This window comes from Apus apus, chromosome 20 (genome assembly GCF_020740795.1).
Source record: "Apus apus isolate bApuApu2 chromosome 20, bApuApu2.pri.cur, whole genome shotgun sequence".
Lineage (NCBI taxonomy): Eukaryota > Metazoa > Chordata > Aves > Apodiformes > Apodidae > Apus > Apus apus.
In genome coordinates, this window is record NC_067301.1 from 6,930,346 (window position 1) to 6,951,776 (window position 21,431).

At 64.5% G+C, this 21,431-nt stretch overlaps 1 protein-coding gene across 1 annotated transcript in view; it reads left to right on the top strand.

Annotated features, from left to right (window-relative positions):
* HSPG2 (heparan sulfate proteoglycan 2) overlaps positions 1 to 21,431 on the top strand; it is a 55,345-nt gene that overhangs the window by 19,083 nt on the left and 14,831 nt on the right. Inside the window, 54 exon segments of the mRNA XM_051637685.1 lie at positions 641 to 880; positions 1,205 to 1,324; positions 1,407 to 1,538; positions 2,018 to 2,162; positions 2,839 to 2,987; positions 3,237 to 3,383; positions 3,450 to 3,613; positions 3,687 to 3,863; positions 4,521 to 4,717; positions 4,794 to 4,941; positions 5,030 to 5,157; positions 5,238 to 5,324; positions 5,425 to 5,483; positions 5,565 to 5,632; positions 6,116 to 6,256; positions 6,672 to 6,848; positions 6,931 to 7,110; positions 7,198 to 7,316; positions 7,394 to 7,505; positions 7,593 to 7,706; positions 7,787 to 7,914; positions 7,993 to 8,079; positions 8,167 to 8,216; positions 8,304 to 8,392; positions 9,032 to 9,172; positions 9,814 to 10,014; positions 10,667 to 10,759; positions 10,846 to 10,926; positions 11,007 to 11,237; positions 11,635 to 11,748; positions 11,826 to 11,953; positions 12,046 to 12,132; positions 13,696 to 13,849; positions 13,851 to 13,923; positions 14,009 to 14,119; positions 14,222 to 14,322; positions 14,729 to 14,909; positions 15,721 to 15,780; positions 16,020 to 16,142; positions 16,235 to 16,375; positions 17,397 to 17,539; positions 17,625 to 17,760; positions 17,859 to 18,004; positions 18,132 to 18,270; positions 18,351 to 18,505; positions 18,880 to 19,018; positions 19,150 to 19,301; positions 19,488 to 19,626; positions 19,806 to 19,963; positions 20,367 to 20,505; positions 20,582 to 20,733; positions 20,834 to 20,972; positions 21,046 to 21,197; positions 21,284 to 21,422. Coding sequence (XP_051493645.1) covers positions 641 to 880; positions 1,205 to 1,324; positions 1,407 to 1,538; positions 2,018 to 2,162; positions 2,839 to 2,987; positions 3,237 to 3,383; positions 3,450 to 3,613; positions 3,687 to 3,863; positions 4,521 to 4,717; positions 4,794 to 4,941; positions 5,030 to 5,157; positions 5,238 to 5,324; positions 5,425 to 5,483; positions 5,565 to 5,632; positions 6,116 to 6,256; positions 6,672 to 6,848; positions 6,931 to 7,110; positions 7,198 to 7,316; positions 7,394 to 7,505; positions 7,593 to 7,706; positions 7,787 to 7,914; positions 7,993 to 8,079; positions 8,167 to 8,216; positions 8,304 to 8,392; positions 9,032 to 9,172; positions 9,814 to 10,014; positions 10,667 to 10,759; positions 10,846 to 10,926; positions 11,007 to 11,237; positions 11,635 to 11,748; positions 11,826 to 11,953; positions 12,046 to 12,132; positions 13,696 to 13,849; positions 13,851 to 13,923; positions 14,009 to 14,119; positions 14,222 to 14,322; positions 14,729 to 14,909; positions 15,721 to 15,780; positions 16,020 to 16,142; positions 16,235 to 16,375; positions 17,397 to 17,539; positions 17,625 to 17,760; positions 17,859 to 18,004; positions 18,132 to 18,270; positions 18,351 to 18,505; positions 18,880 to 19,018; positions 19,150 to 19,301; positions 19,488 to 19,626; positions 19,806 to 19,963; positions 20,367 to 20,505; positions 20,582 to 20,733; positions 20,834 to 20,972; positions 21,046 to 21,197; positions 21,284 to 21,422 — 7,206 coding nt within the window.

The window sequence follows — 21,431 nt, forward strand, 5'->3', positions numbered from 1 at the left end:
AGCCTCATTTTCCTGCTATAACCCCCTCGTAACCCCCATTCCCGTTTCCCCCCTGTGACCCCCTCCATAAACACCCCTGCACCCCTATTTCCCCCCTTTCCACCTTGTATCCCCCAATTCCCCCATTTTACCCCATCACCCCTCCCACCCCCCCATTTCCCCCTACAAGGCCCCATAGCCCTCCCGGTTCCCTACAGTTCATTCCACAATGGCCTTGCACCCTCATTTCCCTCACTCCCCCTTTTAACCCCCCATAACCTATCCACCCCCCCCATTTCCCCCTATAACACCCCCATAGCGCCCCCTGGCCCCCATTTTCCCCCACTTCCCCTCAAAACTCCCCCTGCACCCTCTATTTCCTCCATTCCCCCCTATATACCCCCCCACACCCTTCCTGTCCCCCCAAAACCCCACATTCCCCCCCCATACCCTCCCTTCCCCTCCAAACACCCCCATTTCCCACCCATGCACCCCCAAACCATTTCCTCCCCTATAACCCCCCCCCATAACCTCCCATTCTCCTCATGTTACCCCATTTCTCTCCCCTGCCCCCCATTTCTCCCCACTTTCCCCTCCTACCCCCTATGACCCCCTCACCCCCCTCCCCCTTTTTCTCCCCTAACCCCCCCTGTCCCCACAGACTCCCCGACGCGGACGCCCCCCACCACAGCCCGTCCCACCACCACCCGCCAGCCCAGCACAGCCCCTGCTGCCACCACCGCCCCCCAACGCCGGCCCCTCACCCCCCGCCCCCCCCAGTCCCCCACCGGGGGGTGCCGGGCGGGTGAAGTTGCCTGTGCTGATGGGCACTGCCTGCCCCGTGACTACCTGTGCGACGGCGAGACCGACTGCGCCGACGGCAGCGACGAGGAGGCCTGTGGTGAGGGGGGTACTGGGGAGGGGACAGCTGGCCACCGCCATCTGGCCACCGTCAACTGGCCACCCATAACTGGCCACCATCAACTGGCCACTGACAACTGGCCATCAATAAGTGGCCATCAACACCTGGCCACTGATAACTGGCCACCGCTATCTGGCCCCCCACAACTACCTGTTGATGATGGCCAGTTATCAGTGGCCAGTTGTGGGTGGCCAGTTGTCCGGTGGCCAGTTGTCATGTGTCAACTTATCTGGTGGCCAGCTGATCGCTGTGGGTGGTTGCTCTGGACCCCACCTGATGGGTGCTGACCACCCCCCACCCCAGGTACCCCCTCACCCTGTGAACCCAACGAGTTCAAGTGCGGCAACGGGCACTGTGCCCTCAAGCTCTGGCGCTGCGACGGCGAGAACGACTGCGGCGATGGCTCCGATGAGGCCGGCTGCCGTGAGTGGGGAGGGTGGGCTTTGGGGACAGGGGGTGGGGACACCCTCCTGTCCCTGCCTGACACCATGTCACCCCCTGGCAGCCACCAAAGCTCCAGATGCAGCCTGCGGGCCGGCCGAGTTCCGGTGTGTGGGCAGTGGGAGCTGCATCCGCGCCAGTTACCAGTGCGACCGGGAGCCCGACTGCCCCGACCGCTCCGACGAGATCGGCTGCGGTGAGTGACACTGAGGGACACCTTGGGCAGAGCAGGGGACACCTCAGCTAAGGGTGGGAACGTGGCGCCCTCCAGGCTGCGCTGGGGCCTTGTAGTGTGGCTGAGGTTTGGGGACGATTCTGTGCTGGGGATGAGGGGCACCGTGTTGGGGATGTTGTATCCAGGGATGCTGGGGCTGGGCTGGGACCCTCTGACCAGGCTATGACAAGGACTCTGCACTGGTGACCGTGTCCCCAGGCAGTGCCACTCCGGGGCCCTGGTGCCACCATGCAGTGCTGGGTTCCATGCTGGTGTCCCCGTCCCCAAGCAGTGTGTGTCCCTGTGTGGTGTCCCTGTCCCCATGGTGTGACGGGGGGGGCTGGCAGTGTCCCTGTCCCCATGGTGTGACGGGGGGGGCTGGCAGTGTCGCTGTCCCCGTGGTGTGACAGGGGGGGCTGGCAGTGTCGCTGTCCCCGTGGTGTGACAGGGGGGGCTGGCAGTGCCCCCACAGGTGGTGACGCTCCCCCGGGAGTCGGTGCAGGCGGTGCCGGGTGAGACTGTCACTTTCACCTGTGTGGCCACCGGTGTCCCCACCCCCATTGTCACCTGGCGCCTCAACTGGGGACACACCCCCAGCAGCCACAGGTGGGGGCGGGGCCTCGAGGGGCGGGGCTAAATGGGGTGGGGCACGATGGGGCAGGGTCTAAGGGATGAATGGACCTGGCCATGGGGGTCGAGGGTGGGGCTTGGGAAAAGGGGGAGGGGCTTGAGCTTGGGGTGTGGCCTGAGGTGGGCGGGGCTTGTGCTCGGGATGGGGCCAATGGAGGGCGGGGCTTGAGGGGTGGGGCTTGTGCTTGGGGGCGGGGTCTGTATTGGTGGGAGGGGCTTGTCTTGGGGGCGGGGATACTCCCAGGGGGGAGGTCTCTGGAGATGGGAGGGGTCTGTGGTGGGTAGAGCTTTGTGGGCGGGGCTCCCAGCAAGGGGGCGGAGCCATGGACCAGCCGGGGCTGTAGGGGGGCAGGGCCTGGGCAGAAGCAGGGTCTGCAGCGGGGCTGGGTGTCCTGGGTGCTGGGGTGTGGGTGTTGGGGTGAGTGCTGGGGTGGGTACTGGTGTGGGGGTGGGGGTGGGTACTGGTGTGGGGGTGGGGGTGGGTGCTGGGGTGTGGGTGTTGTGCTGGGTGCTGGGGTGTGGGTGTTGGGGTGAGTGCTGGGGTGGGTACTAGTGTGGGGGTGGGGGTGGGTACTGGTGTGGGGGTGGGGGTGGGTGCTGGGTGCTGGGGTGTGGGTGCTGGGGTGGGTGCAGGTACCACGGTGCTGCGCAGGGTGTCGATCGTGAGCGAGGCAGGACAGGGCACCCTGACCATCCGGGACGTGAGAGAAGCCGACCAGGGCGCCTACACCTGTGAGGCCATCAACACCCTGGGCATGGTGTTCGGCATCCCTGACAGCATCCTCACTGTCACCCGCCCTGGTGAGCCCCCCAGTCTCCCCCGTGGTGTCATCACCCACCGTCACCCACCCTAGTGAGACCCCAGCTCTCCACCCATCCGACGATGTTGGCACCCACCCTGGTCAATCTCCCCCCACCCTCCCCTTCCCAACCCCCCCATGGTGTCATCATCCACTGTCACCAATTGTCACCCACACAGGGAAGCCCCCAGCGCCCCCATCCCCACCCCCCGTGGTGTCATCACTCACTGTCACCCCCTGTCATCCGCAGGGCCATGCCCAGAGGGCCACTTCCAGGTGACGGGGACATCCCGCTGCCTGCCCTGCTTCTGCTTCGGTGTCACCACGTCCTGCCGCGCCACCTCCCGCCACCGCCACCGCCTGCACCTGCGCTTCGACCGGCCCCACGACCTCAAGGGTGAGTGATGGGGACCAGGGGACGGGGACAAGGGACAGGGCGGGGGCCTGAGCGTCTTCCCCGCAGGCGTCAACGTGACGGTGCCGGCGGCGCCGTCCTCGCCGGTGCTCTCAGCCACCCAGCTGCACGTGGACGTGGGTGCTGAGGAGTTTCAGCTCCTGGACCTGTCCCGACGCTTCCTGGCCCTCGACGCCTTCTGGGCACTGCCGGACACTTTCCTTGGGGACAAGGTGACAGTGGGGTGGGGACAGGGCTGGGGGCAGGGCCAGCGTGGGTGCTGATGTCTTCTACTCCTGGTGGCAGGTGGACGCCTACGGGGGAGCACTGAGCTATGGGGTGCGGTACCGGCTGGGACGGGGACCCCCCGAGCCCACCGCCCACCCCGACGTGGTGCTGAGGGGCCACGGGCGGCAGCTGCAGGCACGTGGTGGGGCCACCCGGCCTGATGTCCTCAACCGGCGGCACGTGCCCTTCACCGAGGTGGGTGGGAGCTGGGCAGGGGGGAATGGCAGGAGGTGGTAGTGATGGTAGTGGTGGGACAGTGATGGTGGTGCTGGTGGGTTATGGCAATGGTAGTGGGAGGTGATGGGTGATGATAGAGGGATGGTGGTGGTGGTGGTGGGACAGTGATGGTGGTGGGTGATAGCAGTGATGATGGGAAGGTGATGATGGTGGTGGGGGTTGGGGTGAAGTGGTGGTAATGGCAGCGGTGGGGGGTGATGGTGGAGGTGGGAGGTGATGGCAGTGATTGTGGGAGGTTGATGGGTGGTCGTTGTAGTGGGTGGGTGATGGTGGTAGTGGGCGGTGCTGATGGTGTGATGGTGGTGATGGCAGTGGTGGTAGGTGTGCGGTGATGGTGGTGGTGATGGATAAGTGATGGTGGTGGTGGGTGATGGTGGTGGTGGCAATGGTGGTAATGGTGGGCTGAAGGTTGTGGGTGGATGATGCTCATGGTGATGCTGATGGCAGTGGTGATAGGTGGGGATGGCAGTGGCAAGGATGGTGGGGTGATGGTGCTGGGTGATAGGTGGGTGATGCTGGTGGTGGTGGGTGGGTGATGGGTGATGCTGGTGATGCCAGCGGTGGCGGGTGGGTGATGGCAGCCTTGGAGTGACCCTGGTGCCACCATCCTGGCAGGACCACTGGGAGGACGAGGAGGGTGGCCCAGTGAGCCGGGAGCTGCTGCTACTGGTGCTGCAGGACCTGGAGAGCATCTTCATCCGGGCAGTGTACGACGGGCGCATGGCCAGCGTGGGGCTCAGCGACGTGGCCATGGATGTCACCAGCCCTGGTGACACCGGCCTGGGGCCAGCTGGGGATGTCGAGGAGTGCAGGTGACTGCTGGCAGCGGGGTGGTGGGCGGGGTGCCACCACCACCACCATGCCACCATCACACCGCTGTGTCCCCAGGTGCCCCGTGGGCTACTCGGGGCTGTCGTGCCAGCGCTGTGCCACCCGCTTCGAGCGGGTGACAAAGGGACCCTACCTGGGGACCTGCTCTGGCTGCGGCTGCCATGGCCACTCCAGCACCTGTGACCCCGTTTTTGGGCACTGCCTGGTAAGGAGGGGGGCGTGACAGAGGTGACAAGGGTGACAAGGGGATATGGTGATATGTCACCACACCACGTGTCCCATGTCCCCTCCAGAACTGCCAGCACAACACGGAGGGTCCCCAGTGTGAGAAGTGCAAACCCGGCTTCTTCGGCGATGCCACCAAGGGCACGGCCACCGCCTGCCACCCGTGTCCCTGTCCCTACACCGAGCCGTCTCGCAGGTAGGTGCCGATCCCAGGGGACACCCCCCCTCCCCAAAATGCCACCACCCCTGGGGTGTCACCCGGGTTGTCACCCACAGGTTTTCGGAGTCGTGCTTCCTGGACACGGATGGCCAGGCCACCTGTGACGCCTGCGCGCCCGGTTACGCCGGACGACGCTGCGAGAGGTGGGGGGTCCCTCAGTCACCCCCACCCATGGGAACCCCCCATCCATGGGCTCCCCCTAACCCACAGGACCCTTCACCCATCACCCTCCCATCCCCATAGGTGCGCTCCAGGCTATGAGGGAGACCCTGTCCAGCCTGGTGGCAAGTGCACTCCAATTGGTGAGTGGGGGGGGCTGGTTGGGGGGTGCCCCCCACCCCCCAACCATGGGTGCCCCCCACCCTCACCCTCTCTGCCTGCAGGCCAGGAGCTCATCAAGTGTGACGCCCGCGGGGGCAAGGATGCAGCTGGTGGCACCTGCCACTGCAAGGTGGGGACAGGGCAGGGGAGGGGGGGTGAGTGGTCATGGCCCCTCAGCACCTCGTGTGACCCCCCCACAGTACCCACAGTGTCCCCCCATAGCACCAGGTGTGACCCCTACAGCTCCTGGTGTGAACCCTCCCCACAGCACCCAGTGTGTCCCCACCAGCACCTGGTGTCCCCCCCTTCCTTGAAGCCTCCCATGACCCCTGGTGACCTTCCCTGTGCCCCCCCCATAGCCCTTTCCCTGACCCCCAAGCCTTCCCCCCGCATTGACCCCAGATGACCCTCCCCATGCCCTCCCATAACCCCTCCCCATGACCCCCCATCACCCCCTGGGTCACCCTCCCCCCGTGTTACCTCCCATCATCCCCTCCCATCACCCTCCCAGTGACCCCTCCACAATCCCCCCATGACCCCCCCAGTCCCTGCCCCTGTCCCCAGCCCAACGTGCATGGCCAGCTGTGCCATGTCACCCTGTCCCTGTCCCCAGCCCAACGTGCGTGGCCGCCTGTGTGACTCCTGCGCCGCGGGCACCTTCCACCTGAGCGCGGCCAACCCCGCGGGCTGCCTGCCCTGCTTCTGCATGGGCGTCTCCCGGCACTGCGCCAGCTCCGCCTGGAGCCGCCACCAGGTACCGTGGCCTCTGGGACGGGTGGTGCCACGGAGGGCCATGCTGGGCCATGCCATGTGGCGCAGTGCCATGCTGGGCCATGTTGTGCCATGGAGCACTGTGCCACAGGATGTATGTCATGCGGGGCCATGTAGTGCCATGCTGGGCCATGCTGTGGCTTGTTGTGCCTCTGGTGCCATGCCATGTGATGTAACGCTAGGTTGGGCCACGTAGTGCCATGCTGTCCCGTGCCATGCCATGCAGTGCTGTGCCATGCCCCACCATGCCGTGCTGTACCATGTCGTGCTGTCCCATGTCATGTTGTGCCATGCTCTGTAGTGCCATTAGTGCCGTGCTGTGCCACGCACTGCCGTGTAGTGCCATGCCCTGTCCTGCCCTGCCGTGTCCCCACCAGCCCTCCCTGCTGTCCCTGCAGGTCCAGCTGACAGCTGAGGACTCTCCCCCTCTGGGCTTGGCCAACCTGGCGGGCACCCACTCGGTGGGCACCGGTGCCCGCTTCTCCTCCCCGCGGGAGCTGCTCTTCGACACCTTCCCTGCGCTGCCCCGCGACGTCTACTACTGGGTGCTGCCCGCGCCCTTCACCGGGGACAAGGTGACAGCGCTGGGGACAGCCATGGGGGGACACAGCCAGGGTTGCCATGCCTGGCTGAGCTTTGCCATGTGCACCCCGGCAGGTGACATCGTACGGCGGGGAGCTGCGGTACCGGGTGACACACCGGGCAGGGGCAGGTGCCCAGGCCCTGTCCCCCCAGCCCGACGTGCTGCTGCAGGGCAACGGCATCTTGCTGGAGCACCTCAGCGGGGCCAGCGTCCCCAGCGGCGTCCCCACCACCATCACCGTGCCCTTCCGCGAGGTGAGGACCTGAGGGGGGAGGGTGTTGGGGTGTTCCCCATCCTGGGGAGGGGCTGGGGACACCGCGGTCACCGCTCTGTGCCCGCAGAGTGCCTGGCGCCGGGCGGACGGGCGCGATGCCACCCGCGAGCACCTGCTGATGGCCTTGGCTGACATCGACCTGCTCATGATCCGGGCGTCCTACTCAGACCAGCCTGAGGAGAGCAGGTATGGGAACATGGGACGTTGGACACGGGCTGGGGGACACGGGCAGGGCAGTGGGGACGTGTCCTCTTGTCTCCCAGGCTGGCTGATGTCACTCTGGACGTGGCGGTGCCACACGCCACCGGCCGCCCGCCAGCGGTGGAGGTGGAGGATTGTGCCTGCCCCGCCGGGTACCGCGGGGCCTCCTGCCAGGTGAGACTCCCTCAGGTGTCCCCTCACCCAGCCTGAGGGACGCCGAGTGCTGGCCCCAACCCGCCTGTCCCCGTGTCCCCTCCACAGGACTGTGACACCGGCTACACGCGCAGCGGCACCGGGCTCTACCTGGGGACCTGCGAGCCCTGCCAGTGCCACGGCCACGCCAGCGAGTGCCACCCCGAGACTGGCATCTGCCAGGTGAGCTGGGGACAGCAAGAGGACACCCCAGGGACCCCCACGGCAGTGACACCAACGCTGTCACTCCCTCTCCTTTGCAGGGCTGCCGGGACCACACCGAGGGTCCCCAATGTGACAAGTGCCAACCTGGCTACTACGGCGATGCCACCCGGGGCACCCCGGGTGACTGCCAGCCCTGTCCCTGCCACGGACCCCACGATGACAACCAGTAGGAGCCACCCCCTTGTCCCCTACGCCCCTGGGGACACTGCTGAGGTGTCACCCATGCCCTTTGTCCCCTCCACAGGGTGACCAAGAGCTGCTTCGAGGACAGGGACGGGCAGCCCACCTGCAGCGCCTGCGCCCCGGGGCACAGCGGGCGCCTCTGTGAGAGGTGACAAGGGACCCGAGAGGGGGGTGGGGGCTGGTTTTGGGGTACAACCCCGCCCTTCATGTCATTTTTGGTGTCCCCCCCCAATAGGTGCTCGCCGGGGTATGTGGGGGACCCTCTGCGGGGAGAGCCCTGCCGAGGTGAGTGTCCCAGGGAGGGAACCGGGCAGTGTCCCCCACAGTGGTGGCACTGGGGGGTCCTGCCTAACCTCTGTGTGTGTCCCCCAGTGCCAGGTGTCCCCGTTGGGCAGTGCCAGTGTGATCCACGTGGCAGTGTGGGCGAGGGCTGTGATGCCAGCGGGCAGTGCCGCTGCAAGGTGAGGCTTGTGTGTCCCCAGAGTGTCCCCAAAGCCTGGGGAGGGGACACAGCGGTGTCACCCACCCTGTGCATGTCCCCAGAGTGTCCCCAAAGCCTGGGGAGGGGACACAGCGGTGTCACCCACCCTGTGCGTGTCCCCAGTGTGTCCCCAAAGCCTGGGGAGTGGGACACAGCAGTGTCACCCACCCAGTGTGTGTCCCCAGACTGTCCCCAAAGTGTGGGCAGGGGGACACAGTGGTGTCACCCATCCTGTATATGTCCCCAGACTGTCCCCAAAGCCTGTGGAGTGGACACAGTGGTGTCACCCACTGTCACCCAGCCTGTTTGTTTCCCCCCTGGAGTGTCCCCAAAGTACGAGGAGGGGAATACAGCAAGTCACCTACCCTGTGTGTCCCCCCAAAGCCTCGGGAGGGGGACACAGCAGTGTCACCCACCCTGTGTGTGTCCCCAGATTGTCCCCAGAGTGTGGGCAGGGGGACACAGTGGTGTCACCCACCCTGAGTGTGTCCCCAAGCCTGGGGAGTGGACACAGCAGTACCACTCACTGTCACCCAGCCTGTATGTCCCCCCGGAGTGTCCCCAAAGCACGAGGAGGGGAACACAGCGGTGTCACCCACCCCGTGTGTGTCCCCCCCAGGCCAACGTGGAGGGTCCCCACTGTGCCACCTGCCGTCCCCACCACTTCCACCTGAGTGCCACCGAGCCGGGTGGCTGCCTGTCCTGCTTCTGCATGGGCATCGTGCAGCTCTGCTCCAGCTCCGCCTACGCCCGCGGCACCGTCAGTGTCCCCTGATGTGTCCCCCCCAACCCCGCACACCCCTGGGGGCCCCACCTCAGTATATGCCCCCCCAGTATAGCCCCCCCAGTATACCCGCCCTGAGGGGTTAACCCCATATATGTGCCCCCCCCACCCCCAATATGCTCCCCTTGCTCGAGCCCCACCTTACCCACCCTGCTATACCTACCCCAATGGGGTGACCACAGTGTTCACCCCAATATCCCCCCAATATATCACCCAATATACCCCCCAGTATAGCCCCCAATATCCCTCCAATATCCTCCCCCAATATCCTCCCCTATATCCCCCCAATACCCCCCCCATATACCCCCAATATCCCCCCCAATATCCCCCTCTAGTACCCCCCCAATATCCTCCATTATGTTCCCTCCAATATCCTTCCAATATGCCCCCCATATCCCCTCTAGTATCTCCCCAATATCCCACCCCATATGGCCCCCCAATATATCCCCCACTAACCCCCATTATATACCCCCTCCATATCCCCCATGATATCCCCCCCAATATCCCGCCCCCATGTGCTCACCCCCATATCTGCACCCCAATGCACCCACCCTGATAGACTCACCCCATACACATCCCCCCTCTCAATATACCCCACTCACCCCCCCCACCCCCAGGTCCAGACCCCCTTCACCCCCGGGGACCCCCAGGGCTTCTCCCTGGTGAACCGGCAGCGCAGCACCCGGGTGAGCTCCGGGCTGGAGGTGGAGCTGGGACCCCCGGGACCCTCCCAGCCCCACCTCAGCTACCGCCGCTTCGGGGACTTGCCCCCCGACTCCTACTACTGGCAGCTGCCACCCCCCTACCAGGGGGACAAGGTAAGTGGGGGGGTGTCTCCCCGGGACAGGGGTGCCCGTGGGAGCACCCAGCCTGGCACCACCTGCACCCACTCCTGGGCACCCCTGGGTGCTCTGGCAGGGCAGGTGGGCACAGCCCCCTGTGTCCTGCCTTTTCCTTTATCCTACTTTTTGCTTTTCCTTCTCCCATCACATCTCCATCCTCTTCTCCTTCCCCATCCCTATTCCTGCCCTATTCCCTTCCCCATCTTCTTCCTTTTTCCTGCTTTTCCCTGTTCCCTTTCCCATCCTTTCCCTATCCCCGTCCCATTCCAAACTCATCCCCTTCCCCTTCTGCTTCCCATCCCCACCCTGTCCTCATTCTGTATCTCTACTTATCCTCATCCTAATCCCATCCCCATCTCAATCCCATCCCCATCCTAATCCCAACTGCATCCCTATCCCCATCCTATCCTTGTCCCCATCCCTATTCCATCCCCACCCTAATCCCATCACATCCCTATTCCGTCCCCGTCCCCACCCTATACCACCCTACCCCCTCCTGCCCCACCCCATCCAATCCCCATTCCCTATCTATCCCAATCGTATCCCCATCCCAATGCTAATGCCACCCCCATCCCCACCCCAATCCCACCCCCATCCCCACCCCAATCCCATCCATCTCCCCACACAGGTGGGCTCCTACGGTGGGCGCCTCCGCTACACCCTGTCCTACACCCCGGGGAGGCAGGGAGCCCCCCTGCCTGACGCCGACATCCAGATCACGGTACTGGGGGGGACGGGACAGGGTGGGGGACAGAGGGGGACAGGGTGACACCAGAACTCCCCCCTTGACCCCCTCCATCTCCTCAGGGCAACGACATCACGCTGGTGGCCTACCAGCCTGACCTGCCCCCGGGGACACCCAAGACCTTCGAGATCATTTTTCGGGAGGTAGGAGGGGGGGCAGGTGGCTTTTGTCCCCAGTGTTCCCAGGGTGTTCCCCCCACCTTAACCCCTCCCTCTGTCCCCAGCAATACTGGCAGCGGCCGGACGGGCAGCCGGCCACCCGGGAGCATCTCCTGATGGCTTTGGCCGACCTGGACGAGATCCTCATCCGAGCCACCTACTCCAGCGCCCCGGCCGCCGCCACCATCGCCGACGTCACCATGGAAACCGCCGTGCCCCCCCAGCCCGGCCTGCCCCCCGCCCTGGAGGTGGAGGAATGTCGCTGCCCCCCCGGCTACCATGGCCTGTCCTGCCAGGTGAGACCCCCCTCATTACCCCCCTCCTCACCCCCCTCATCACCCTCCTCATCACCCCCCCCATCACCCTCATTGCCCCCCTCATCACCCTCCTCATCATCCCCTCATCATCCCCTCATCACCCCTTCTCATCACCCCCATCGTCACCCCCATCACGCCCATAACCCCTCATCACCCCCCATCTCCCACCCCCCATCCCCATCACCCCCCTCACCCTACTCACCCCACTTACCCCCACCCATCCCACATCACCCCCTTCAGCCCCCACAATAACCCCCATCACCCCCCACCTCCCCTCAGACCCCCCTTCCCCCCTCACCCCCGATCACCCCCGATCACCCAACATTATTCTGGGGGAGTCACAGCACTGACGCCCCCTGTTTTTTCCCCCCCACAGGACTGTGCCCCCGGGTACACCCGCACAGGGGGGGGTTTGTACCTGGGCCACTGTGAGCTCTGCGAGTGCAACGGCCATTCCGAGAGCTGCCACCCCGAGAGCGGCCTCTGCTCCGTAAGGGACACCTCCAGGGGGGGCCGGGGTCTCCTCCCACCCCTCACCCCCCCGGCTCACATGTGTGTGTCCCCCAGGGGTGCTTGCACAACACAGCAGGGGACTTCTGTGACCAGTGTGCCCCCGGGTTCTACGGGGACGCCACTGCCGGGACCCCCGAGGACTGCCAGCCCTGTGCCTGTCCCCTCCCCTACCCCGAAAACCAGTGAGTGCTGGTGCCAGGGAGGGGGTGCCGGGGTGGGGGAGGTGGGAGGTGCCAGGGAGGGGACGTGTCCCCACCTCGTCCTGTCCCCACAGGTTCTCCAGGACTTGTGAGAGTCTGGGGGGTGGCGGGTACCGCTGCACTGCCTGTGAGCCAGGGTACACCGGGCAGTACTGCGAGCGGTGAGGCTGGAACCCCAGCACCCACCCCCCTGTACCCACCCCATATACCCACTCCCTAATTCCCACTTCCCTATACCCACCCCCAATACCTACCCCCCAATGCCCACCCCATGTACCCATCCACCTATACCCACCCCCAAATACCCACCCCAAATACCCACCACCTCCAAATACCCACCCCAAATATCCATCTCCAAATACCACCCACCCCCATAAACCCACCCTGGTACTCTCACCCTTACACCCACTTCAACCCGCTCCCCCCAGATGTGCTTACCCTGATGTACCCACCCCCATATACCCACCCTGGTGGGCACCCGCTGATAGACCCACCCAATGTGCTTACCCTTTCCCCCTGCCCCAATACACTCACCTCGATATACCCACCCTGAAAGACTCACCTTAGAGGGCTCACCCCAGTATCTGCACCCCAATATACCCACGCTGATGGGGGTCACCCCCATATATGACCCCCGATATGCTCATCTCAGTATACCCCCCTACCATACCCACCCTGATACACCCACCCCAATGTTAACCCCGATAAACCACCCCCATACCCATCCCAACATGCCCCCCCCAATATGCTCACCCCCATATATGCCCCCCAATATCTGCACCCCAATACACCCACCCTGATATGATCACCCTAATGGGCTCACCCTGCTATAGGGAGCCCCCATATATATCCCCCCCCGGGAATACCCACCCCCATGGGCTCACCCCATTATCTGTACCCCAGTATCCTCTCCAATATATCCACCCCAGTGGGCTCACCCTGATACATCTACCCCAATATACCCACACCAACAGGCTCACCAATATTTACACCCCAATATACCCCCCCATACATGCACCCCCTTGGGCTCACCCAAATATCTGCACCCCAATACACCCCCCTGATACAGCCGTCCCCATGAACTCACCCCAATATCTGCACCCCAATATACCGCTCCACATACCCACCCCAATGTCTGCACCCCAGTGTCCCCCCGCCATATGCCCACCCTATGGACTCACCCCAATATACCCCTCCACATACCTACCCTAATATCTGCACCCCAGTATACCCGTGACTTAACTTACCCCAGTATCTGCACCTCAATATACCCCCCCACATACCCACCCCAGTATCTGCACCCCAGTATACCCCCCTTATACGGCGGTCCCCATGAACTCACCCCAATATCTGCACCCCAATATACCCCTGACTTAACCTACCCCAGTATCTGCACCCCAATATAGGCCCCCACATACCCACCCCAGTATCTGCACCCCAGTATACCCCCCCTTATACAGCGGTCCCCATGAATTCACCCCAATATCTGCACCCCAACATACCCCTGACATACCCACCCCAATATACCCCCCCATATACCCACCCCAGTGTCCGCACCCCAGTATATACCCCAATCACCCACCCCATGGACTCACCCCAGTATCTGCACCCCCACATACCATCCCGATATACCCCCCCCATGAGCTCACCCCATTTCTGCCCCTCCCATATCCCCTCCTCCACATACCCCCCCCTCCCAACACTCCCCCTCTCTGTCCCCCCAGCTGCGCTCCGGGCTACACGGGTGACCCCACGTCCCGTGGGCAGGGCTGTGTCCCCACGGGGTCCCCGGTGCCGCTGGCCGTCCGTGTCCACCCGCCGCGCACGGCGGTGGCGCAGGGCAGCGCTGTCACCCTGCGGTGCCAGGCCACGGGAGACCCCCCCCCTCTATTACCACTGGGCACGAGAGGACGGGCGACCCCTCCCCGAGGGCGCCCAGAGCCGCCACCAAGGTACGGGGTGGCTCGGGGAGGAGGACACCGGGGTGTCCCCGTGGGGGACGGGAGGTGGGGTGTCACCTGAGTGTCCCCATCCTAGGTGAGGAGCTGCACTTCCCCAACATCCAGCCCTCCGAAGCCGGCGTCTACATCTGCTCCTGCCGCAACCTCCGGCACAGCAACGCGAGCCGCGCCGAGGTCATTGTCACTGGTAGGTCATGGTCACCAGCAGGTCATGGTCACCAGTGGGTTGCTAGGGGCACTTGGGGACAGAGGGGGAGGAGCGTGGCTCAGCTCTCCTGTCTTGGTGCAGAGACCCCTGACAAGCCCATCACTGTCACCGTGGAGGAGAAACGGGTGCAGCGGGTGAAACCTGGGACTGATGTCACCTTCGTCTGCACGGCCAAGAGCAAGGTCAGCCTGGGGCACAGAGCATGGTGGGGGCATGGGGACACCTCTGGATGCCCATGGGGACATCCAGGGCACGGAGACACCCCTGCGTGCCCATGGAGACATCTAGGTCACAGGGACACCTGAGGGTGCCCATGGGGACATCCAGATCACAGGGACACCTGAGGGTACCCATGGGGACATCCAGGGCACGGAGACACTGCTGTGTGACTGTGGGCACATCCAGGCCACAGAGACACTCTGGGTGTCCATCGGGTCTCACAGAGCTAAGGGACACTTTTGGGTGCCCATGGGGACATCCAGGTCACAGGGTCACGGCTTCTCCACGGGTGCCCAGCTGGGCCTGCAGCCCTGCCCCCCCGTGTCCCCGTGGCCATCCCCGAGGGCTCAGGCCTGCTGATCCCCCCAGTCCCCAGCCTACACGCTGGTGTGGACGCGGCAGCACCACGGGTCCCTGCCGCCCGGCGCTGTCGACTTCAACGGGATCCTGACCCTGCGCCGCGTGCGGCCCCAGGACGCCGGCGTCTACATCTGCACCGGCTCCAACATGTTGGACATGGACGAGGGCACCGCCACGCTCTACGTGCAGGGTGGGCACCTGGGCAGGGGGTGATGGGTGGGGTGGGCCACCAAGCATGGGGTGATGGGCAGGGGAGGCAACTGGATGCCAGGGTGGACAACCAGATGCTGGGGTGATGGGCGGGATGGGCAACTGGGCATGGGGTGATGGGTAGGGGGGGCAACGAGATGCCAGGGTGGGCAACCAGATGCTGGGGTGATGGGCAGGGTGGGCACCTGGGCATGGGGTGATGGGCAACCAGACACCAGGGTGGGCAGCCAGATGCTGGGGTGGTGGGCAGGATGGGCATCTGGACACTGGGATGAGGGGAAGAGTGGACAACCAGATGCCAGGGTGATGGGCACACTTGGTGCCAAGAGGCTGGGGTGCTGGGTGGGGTGGGCAACCAGATGCTGGGGCAATGGGCACACTCAATGCCCAGATGCTGGGTTGACAGGCACATTTGGCAAGCAGACACCGGGGTGATGGGCACACTTGGTGTCCAGATGCTGGGGCAGTGGGCTGGCTCACCGCCCAGATGCCAGGGTGATGGGCACATCTGCCACCCAGATGCTGGAGTGGTGGGCACGCTCAGTGCCCAGACACCAGGGTGATGGGCACACTGGTGCCCAGATGCTGGGGTGATGGTCTCACTTGGTGCCCAAATACTGGGGGGATGGTCTCACTTGGCAACCAGATGCCAGGGTGTTGGACACCCCTGGCACCCAGTTGCTGGGGTGATGGGCACACTCCCTGCCCAGACACCCTGGTGACGGGCACACTCAGCGCTCAGAGGCTGGGGGTGCTGGGCCTGCTCCCCTGAGCCCCTTGCCCTCCCGCAGCCCCCTCGAAGACTCAGATGTTTTACGGCCCCGTTGAGTTCATGGAGGGGCACAGACCAGGTAGGTCCCCAGTTGGGGGGGGTCCAGGGAAGATGGATGGGGGGGGCATCCACACCCCCACCCCCCCTGCACCCACTGCATGCTGGGGCTCCACCGCGCACCCACCGCTGGCCGCACCGCGCTGCCCCCGCTTCCCACGGCCACAGGGGTTCAGTGCCACGGTGGGGGCGGGGGGTCAGTGCCACTGAGGGGGCCAGCCAGCCCTGAGCCCCCCCCCACCCCACCGGGTGTCACCGCAGCTGTCACCGCCGCCGCCCCCACCGCCGCCGTGGAGCCGGCACAGCTGAGCGTGGCACCGGGGCAACCGGCCGAGTTCCGCTGCGTGGGCACCGGCAGCCCCCCACCCACCCTCGAGTGGCTTGGTAGGTCTGGGGGTGGGGTGGGGGACACCGGAGACAGCCTTGGGGACATGGGGACCCGGGGTGACCCCGGCTGTGTGTGTTCCCCCCCCCAGGCACGCTGCCCCCACGGGCCGTGGTGCAGGGGGACACGCTGCGGTTCGGGGCCGTCGAGCCCGGGGACGAGGGACACTACGAGTGCCGGGCGCGCAGCAGCGGTGGGCAGCACACGGCCAGGGCCTTCCTCCATGTGCAAGGTGAGCCTCCTCCCACCTCCTGGTTAGTCCTGTCACCCCCGTGGTCCCCATGGGTCCTGTTGTCCATGCCCATCCCCATCATCTCGGTCATCCCTGTTGTCCCCGTGAGCCCCATTGTCCATCCCCATCATCTCTGTTCCTGTCATCTCCATCATTCCTGTCATCCCCATGGTGCCCATTGTCCATCCCCATCATTCCCATTTCCATCATCTCCATCATCATCATCCCAGTCATCTGTCATCCCCATTGTCCATCCCTGTCCCCATCATCTCCGTCATCCCGGTCATCCTCATTGTCCCCGTGGTCCCTGTTGTCCTAATTGTTTGTCCCCATCATCTCTATCATCTCTGTCATCCCTGTCATCCCCATGGTCCCCATTGTCCATCCCCATCACCTCCATCATCATGGTCATCCCTGTGCTCATTGTCCATCCCCATCATCTCTATCCCCGTCATCTCCATCTCCATCATCTCCATCTCCATCATCCCAGTAATCCTTATTGTCCCCACAGTCCCCATCGTTTATCCCCATCATCCCATTGTCCCCATCATCCCCTTCATCCCTGCCACCCTGGTTGTCTCCAACACTCCCACCATCCCTGTCACCCTCATTGTCCCAATCATCCTTCATTGTCCCTATCTCCCCCGTTGTCTGCATCATTCCCATCATCACTATTGTTCCCATCATCTGCATTGTCTTCATTGTCCCTATCATCCTCCTCTCCATTTCCCCATTAACCCCATCACCCCAATTATCTGCACTGTCCCATCGTCCCACCATCCTTATCACTCCCATCATCCCCATCACCTCCATTGTCCCCATTGTCTGCATTGTCCCCATCATCCCCATTGCCCCCAACATCCCCATCACTTCCATTATCTCCATTGTCCCCATCATTTCCATTGCCCCATCGTCTGCATTGTCCCCATTGTCCCCAACATCCCCATCACCTCCATCATCTCTCTTGTCCCCATCAACCCCATGTCCCCCATGTCCCCCTGATACCACCCTGTCCCCACAGCCCCTGGTGCCCCACGGGTGCAGGTGAGCCCAGAGAGGACAGAGGTGACAGAGGGCTCCACGGTGCGGCTCTACTGCCGCGTCTCAGGGTCACCCCCCGCCACCCTCACCTGGGAGAAGCAGGGGGGGACCCTACCACCCCAGGTGAGTTGGGGAGGGTGGCCAGTACCCATGGGTACTGCCTTGGGGGGGCACAGTGGGCACCTCTGATGCCCTCCCTGGTGCTCAGGCCCGCACAGAGGACGGTGACATTGCCACGCTGCTGCTCCCCACTGTCACCGCGGCTGACGCCGGCGTCTACCTCTGCGTGGGCACCAGCGCCACTGGCACGGCCCGCGCTGCCATCCAGGTGGCCGTGGTGGCAGGTGAGGCAGGCAGGGGACACCAGTGGGGTCTGGGGACAGTTTCAGGGGAAGCCACAAGCCCACCTGTGCGTGTTCCCCCCTCGTTTCACCCCCCGCAGGGTCAGCACCACCCGTGCGCATTGAGTCCTCATCCCCGTCTGTCACCGAGGGGCAGAGCCTGGACCTCAACTGCCTGGTGGCAGGATCGGGCCCTGCCACTGTCACCTGGTACAAGCGCGGTGGCTCCCTGCCCGCCGGCCACCAGGTAGGGTGCAGAGGGGAGTGTCACCCCAAATCCTGCCCTGTCCCCCACCATGTGACACCCACACGTGTGTCCCCAAATCCTGCCCTGTCCTCTGCCATGTGACACCCACGTCTGTCCCCAACTCCAGGTTTTGGGGTCCCGGCTCCGTGTCCCCCACGTCACAGCAGCTGATTCAGGGGAGTACGTGTGCCGGGTGACATCAGGGACCAGTGTACGGGAGGCCTCTGTCATTGTCACCGTCGTGGCCGCAGCTGGATCATCCTATGGTGAGACTAGGCATGGTGGCATCAGGGGGGGATGTGCTGGTCCCAGACAGGTGGTCACAGATCTGTCCTCTCCCCTCCAGGGCCACCAGCTTCAGGTGTCCCCGTTCGCATTGAGGCGTCCTCGTCCACCGTGGCTGAGGGACAGAGCCTGGACCTCAACTGTGTGGTGGCCGGGCAGGGACAGGCCACTGTCACCTGGTACAAGCGTGGGGGGTCCCTGCCCGCCAAGCACCAGGTAAGGGACATTGGAGGAGATGTCACCAAGGGGGTGGTTGGGGTTGATGCACAGCTCTGTGCAAGCTCAGGTGGCCCCATGTAAATTCAGGTGGCCCCACACAAGCCCAGGTGGCCCCACACAAGCCCAGATGGACCATGCAAGCCTAGGTGGCCCTGTGCAAGCTCGAGTATCCCCATGCAAGCCCAGGTGGCCCATGCAAGCCCAACTGGCACTTTTGCAAGCCCAAGTGGCTCCACACAAGCCCAGGTGGCACTTGAGGAGACTTCAGCTTTCTAGTGGCCCCCATACAAGCCCAGCTGGTCCCATGCAAGCCCCAGCAGCCCTGTGGAAGCCCAAAGGGCCATGGTGACCCCCATGTCCCCTCCCCGCAGGTGTCCGGCTCCCGGCTGCGCCTGCTGCAGGTGACAGCGGCCGACTCGGGCGAGTACGTGTGCCGGGTGACCAGCGGGGCCACCACCAAGGAGTCTGCTGTCATGGTGACAATCCAGCCCAGCGGGGCCGGCGCCTACCGTGAGTGGGGACTGGGAGGGGACGGTCCCAGTGGAGGGTCCCTGTGTGCCACTGCACGGAGCCGTGTCTCGTGCCTGTGCTGGGGGGCTCTGCCCTGGTCACTGGTGTCACCCTCTTATCTTGGTCCCCAGCCCCGGGTGGCACGACCCCCCTGCGCATTGAGTCCCCATCCTCTGCTGTGGCTGAGGGACAGACCCTGGACCTCAACTGTGTCATCGCCAGCCCCGCACAGGCCACTGTCACCTGGTACAAGCGCGGCGGGTCCCTGCCTGCCAAGCACCAGGTAGGGGACAGTGAGAGGGTTGTCCCCAAGGGGGATGGTTGGGGTTGGTGCACAGCTCCATGCAAGCTCAGGTGGCCCCGTGGAAGCCCAAGTGGCCTCATCTAAGCCCAGCTGGCCCCGTGCAAGCCCCAGCAGCCCCATGGAAGCCCAAAGGGCCCTGGTGACCCCCATGTCCCCTCCCCGCAGGTGTCCGGCTCCCGGCTGCGCCTGCTGCAGGTGACAGCGGCCGACTCGGGCGAGTACGTGTGCCGGGTGACCAGCGGGGCCACCACCAGGGAAACCTCCATCATGGTGACAATCCAGCCCAGCGCGGCCAGCGCCTACCGTGAGTGGGGACTGGGAGGGGACAGGGGACATTACTCAGGGGTGTCCTTGAGCCTGGCATGAATCATCCTCTGGAGAAGCCATGGCTGTGTGTGCCCATCCCAGCTTCCTGGGTTCCCGGTGTCCCTAAGAGGGCTGACATGTTGGCAGTCATGGTCTCTAACCTGTCTTGGTCCACAGCCCCAGGTGGCACAACCCCCCTGCACATCGAGACCTCGTCCCCATCGTCGCCCGTGGCCGAGGGACAGACCCTGGACCTCAACTGTGTCATCGCCAGCCCCACACAGGCCACTGTCACCTGGTACAAGCGCGGGGGGTCCCTGCCTGCCAAGCACCAGGTAGGGGACAGCAAGGGGCATGTCCCCAAGGGGGGTGGTTGGGGTTGACCTATGGCTCTGTGCAAGCCCAGGTAGCCTAGTTGACTCCCATGCAAGCCCAGTTGGCTCCATGCAAGCCTGGGTGGTCCTTGTGCCATCTCTGGTGACCCCATGCAAGCCCAGTTGGCTCCATGCAAACCCTGGTGGCCCATGCAAACCCAGTGACCCCCTGGAAGCCCAGGTGGCCTCATGCAAGCCCAGCTGGCCCCATGCAAGCACTGGTGGCCCTGGTGGCCCCCTGGAAACCAAGGTGGTTCATGCAAGCCAAAGTGGCCTCATGCAAGCCCAGCTGGCCCCAAGCAAGCACTGATGGCCCCGTGGAAGCTCCAGTGGCCCTGGTGACTCCTGTGTCCCCTCCCCGCAGGTGTCCGGCTCCCGGCTGCGCCTGCTGCAGGTGACAGCGGCCGACTCGGGCGAGTACGTGTGCCGGGTGACCAGCGGGGCCACCACCAGGGAAACCTCCATCATGGTGACAATCCAGCCCAGCAGGGCCAGCGCCTACCGTGAGTGGGGACTGGGAGGGGACATGGGGACCGTGCCGCAGTGTCCTTGGGGTGACCCTGCCATCTCTGTCCCCAGCCATCGGTGTCACCCCCCCGGTGCGCATCGAGTCCTCATCCTCCTCTGTGGCTGAGGGACAGAGCCTGGACCTCAACTGCCTGGTGGCCGGGCAGGGACAGGCCACTGTCACCTGGTACAAGCGTGGGGGGGCCCTGCCAGCCAAGCACCAGGTAGGGGACACGGGAGGAGCATTTTGGGAGAATAAAGGGGGTTTTGGGGTTCCACGAGATTTGTGACCCCTTGTCACCTGTGTCACCGCCCCCCCCCCAGGTATCAGGCACCCGCCTACGCATCCCCCAGGTGACAGCAGCCGATTCAGGGGAGTACGTGTGCCGGGTGACATCGGGCGGTGTCACCCATGAGACGTCCCTCATCGTCACCATCCAGACTGGCAGTGGCTCCTCTTATGGTACTGGGGACAGGTGGGAGGTGACACAGGGACAGGACAGGGACACGTTGGCTGACCCCACTGTCACCCCCAGCTGTCGGTGTCACCCCACCGGTGAGGATCGAGACCTCCTCTGCAGCTGTCACCGAGGGACAGACCCTGGATCTCAACTGCATGGTGGCAGGACAAGGCCACCCCCATGTCACCTGGTACCGGCGCGGGGGGGCTCTGCCCCCCAACAGCCAGGTGGGACGCCAGGGGAGGTGGCATCACCCATGGAGCACAGCCTCACCTCAAACCCTTGACATGTCCCCAACTTGTCATCTCCACAGGTGTCGGGCACCCGCCTGCGCCTCGCCCAGGTGGCAGTGGCTGATTCAGGGGAGTACGTGTGTCGGGTGACCCTGGGGACTGTCACACAGGAGGCTTCTGTCATTGTCACCGTGCCCAGTGGTGCTGGCACCTATTACTGTGAGTGTG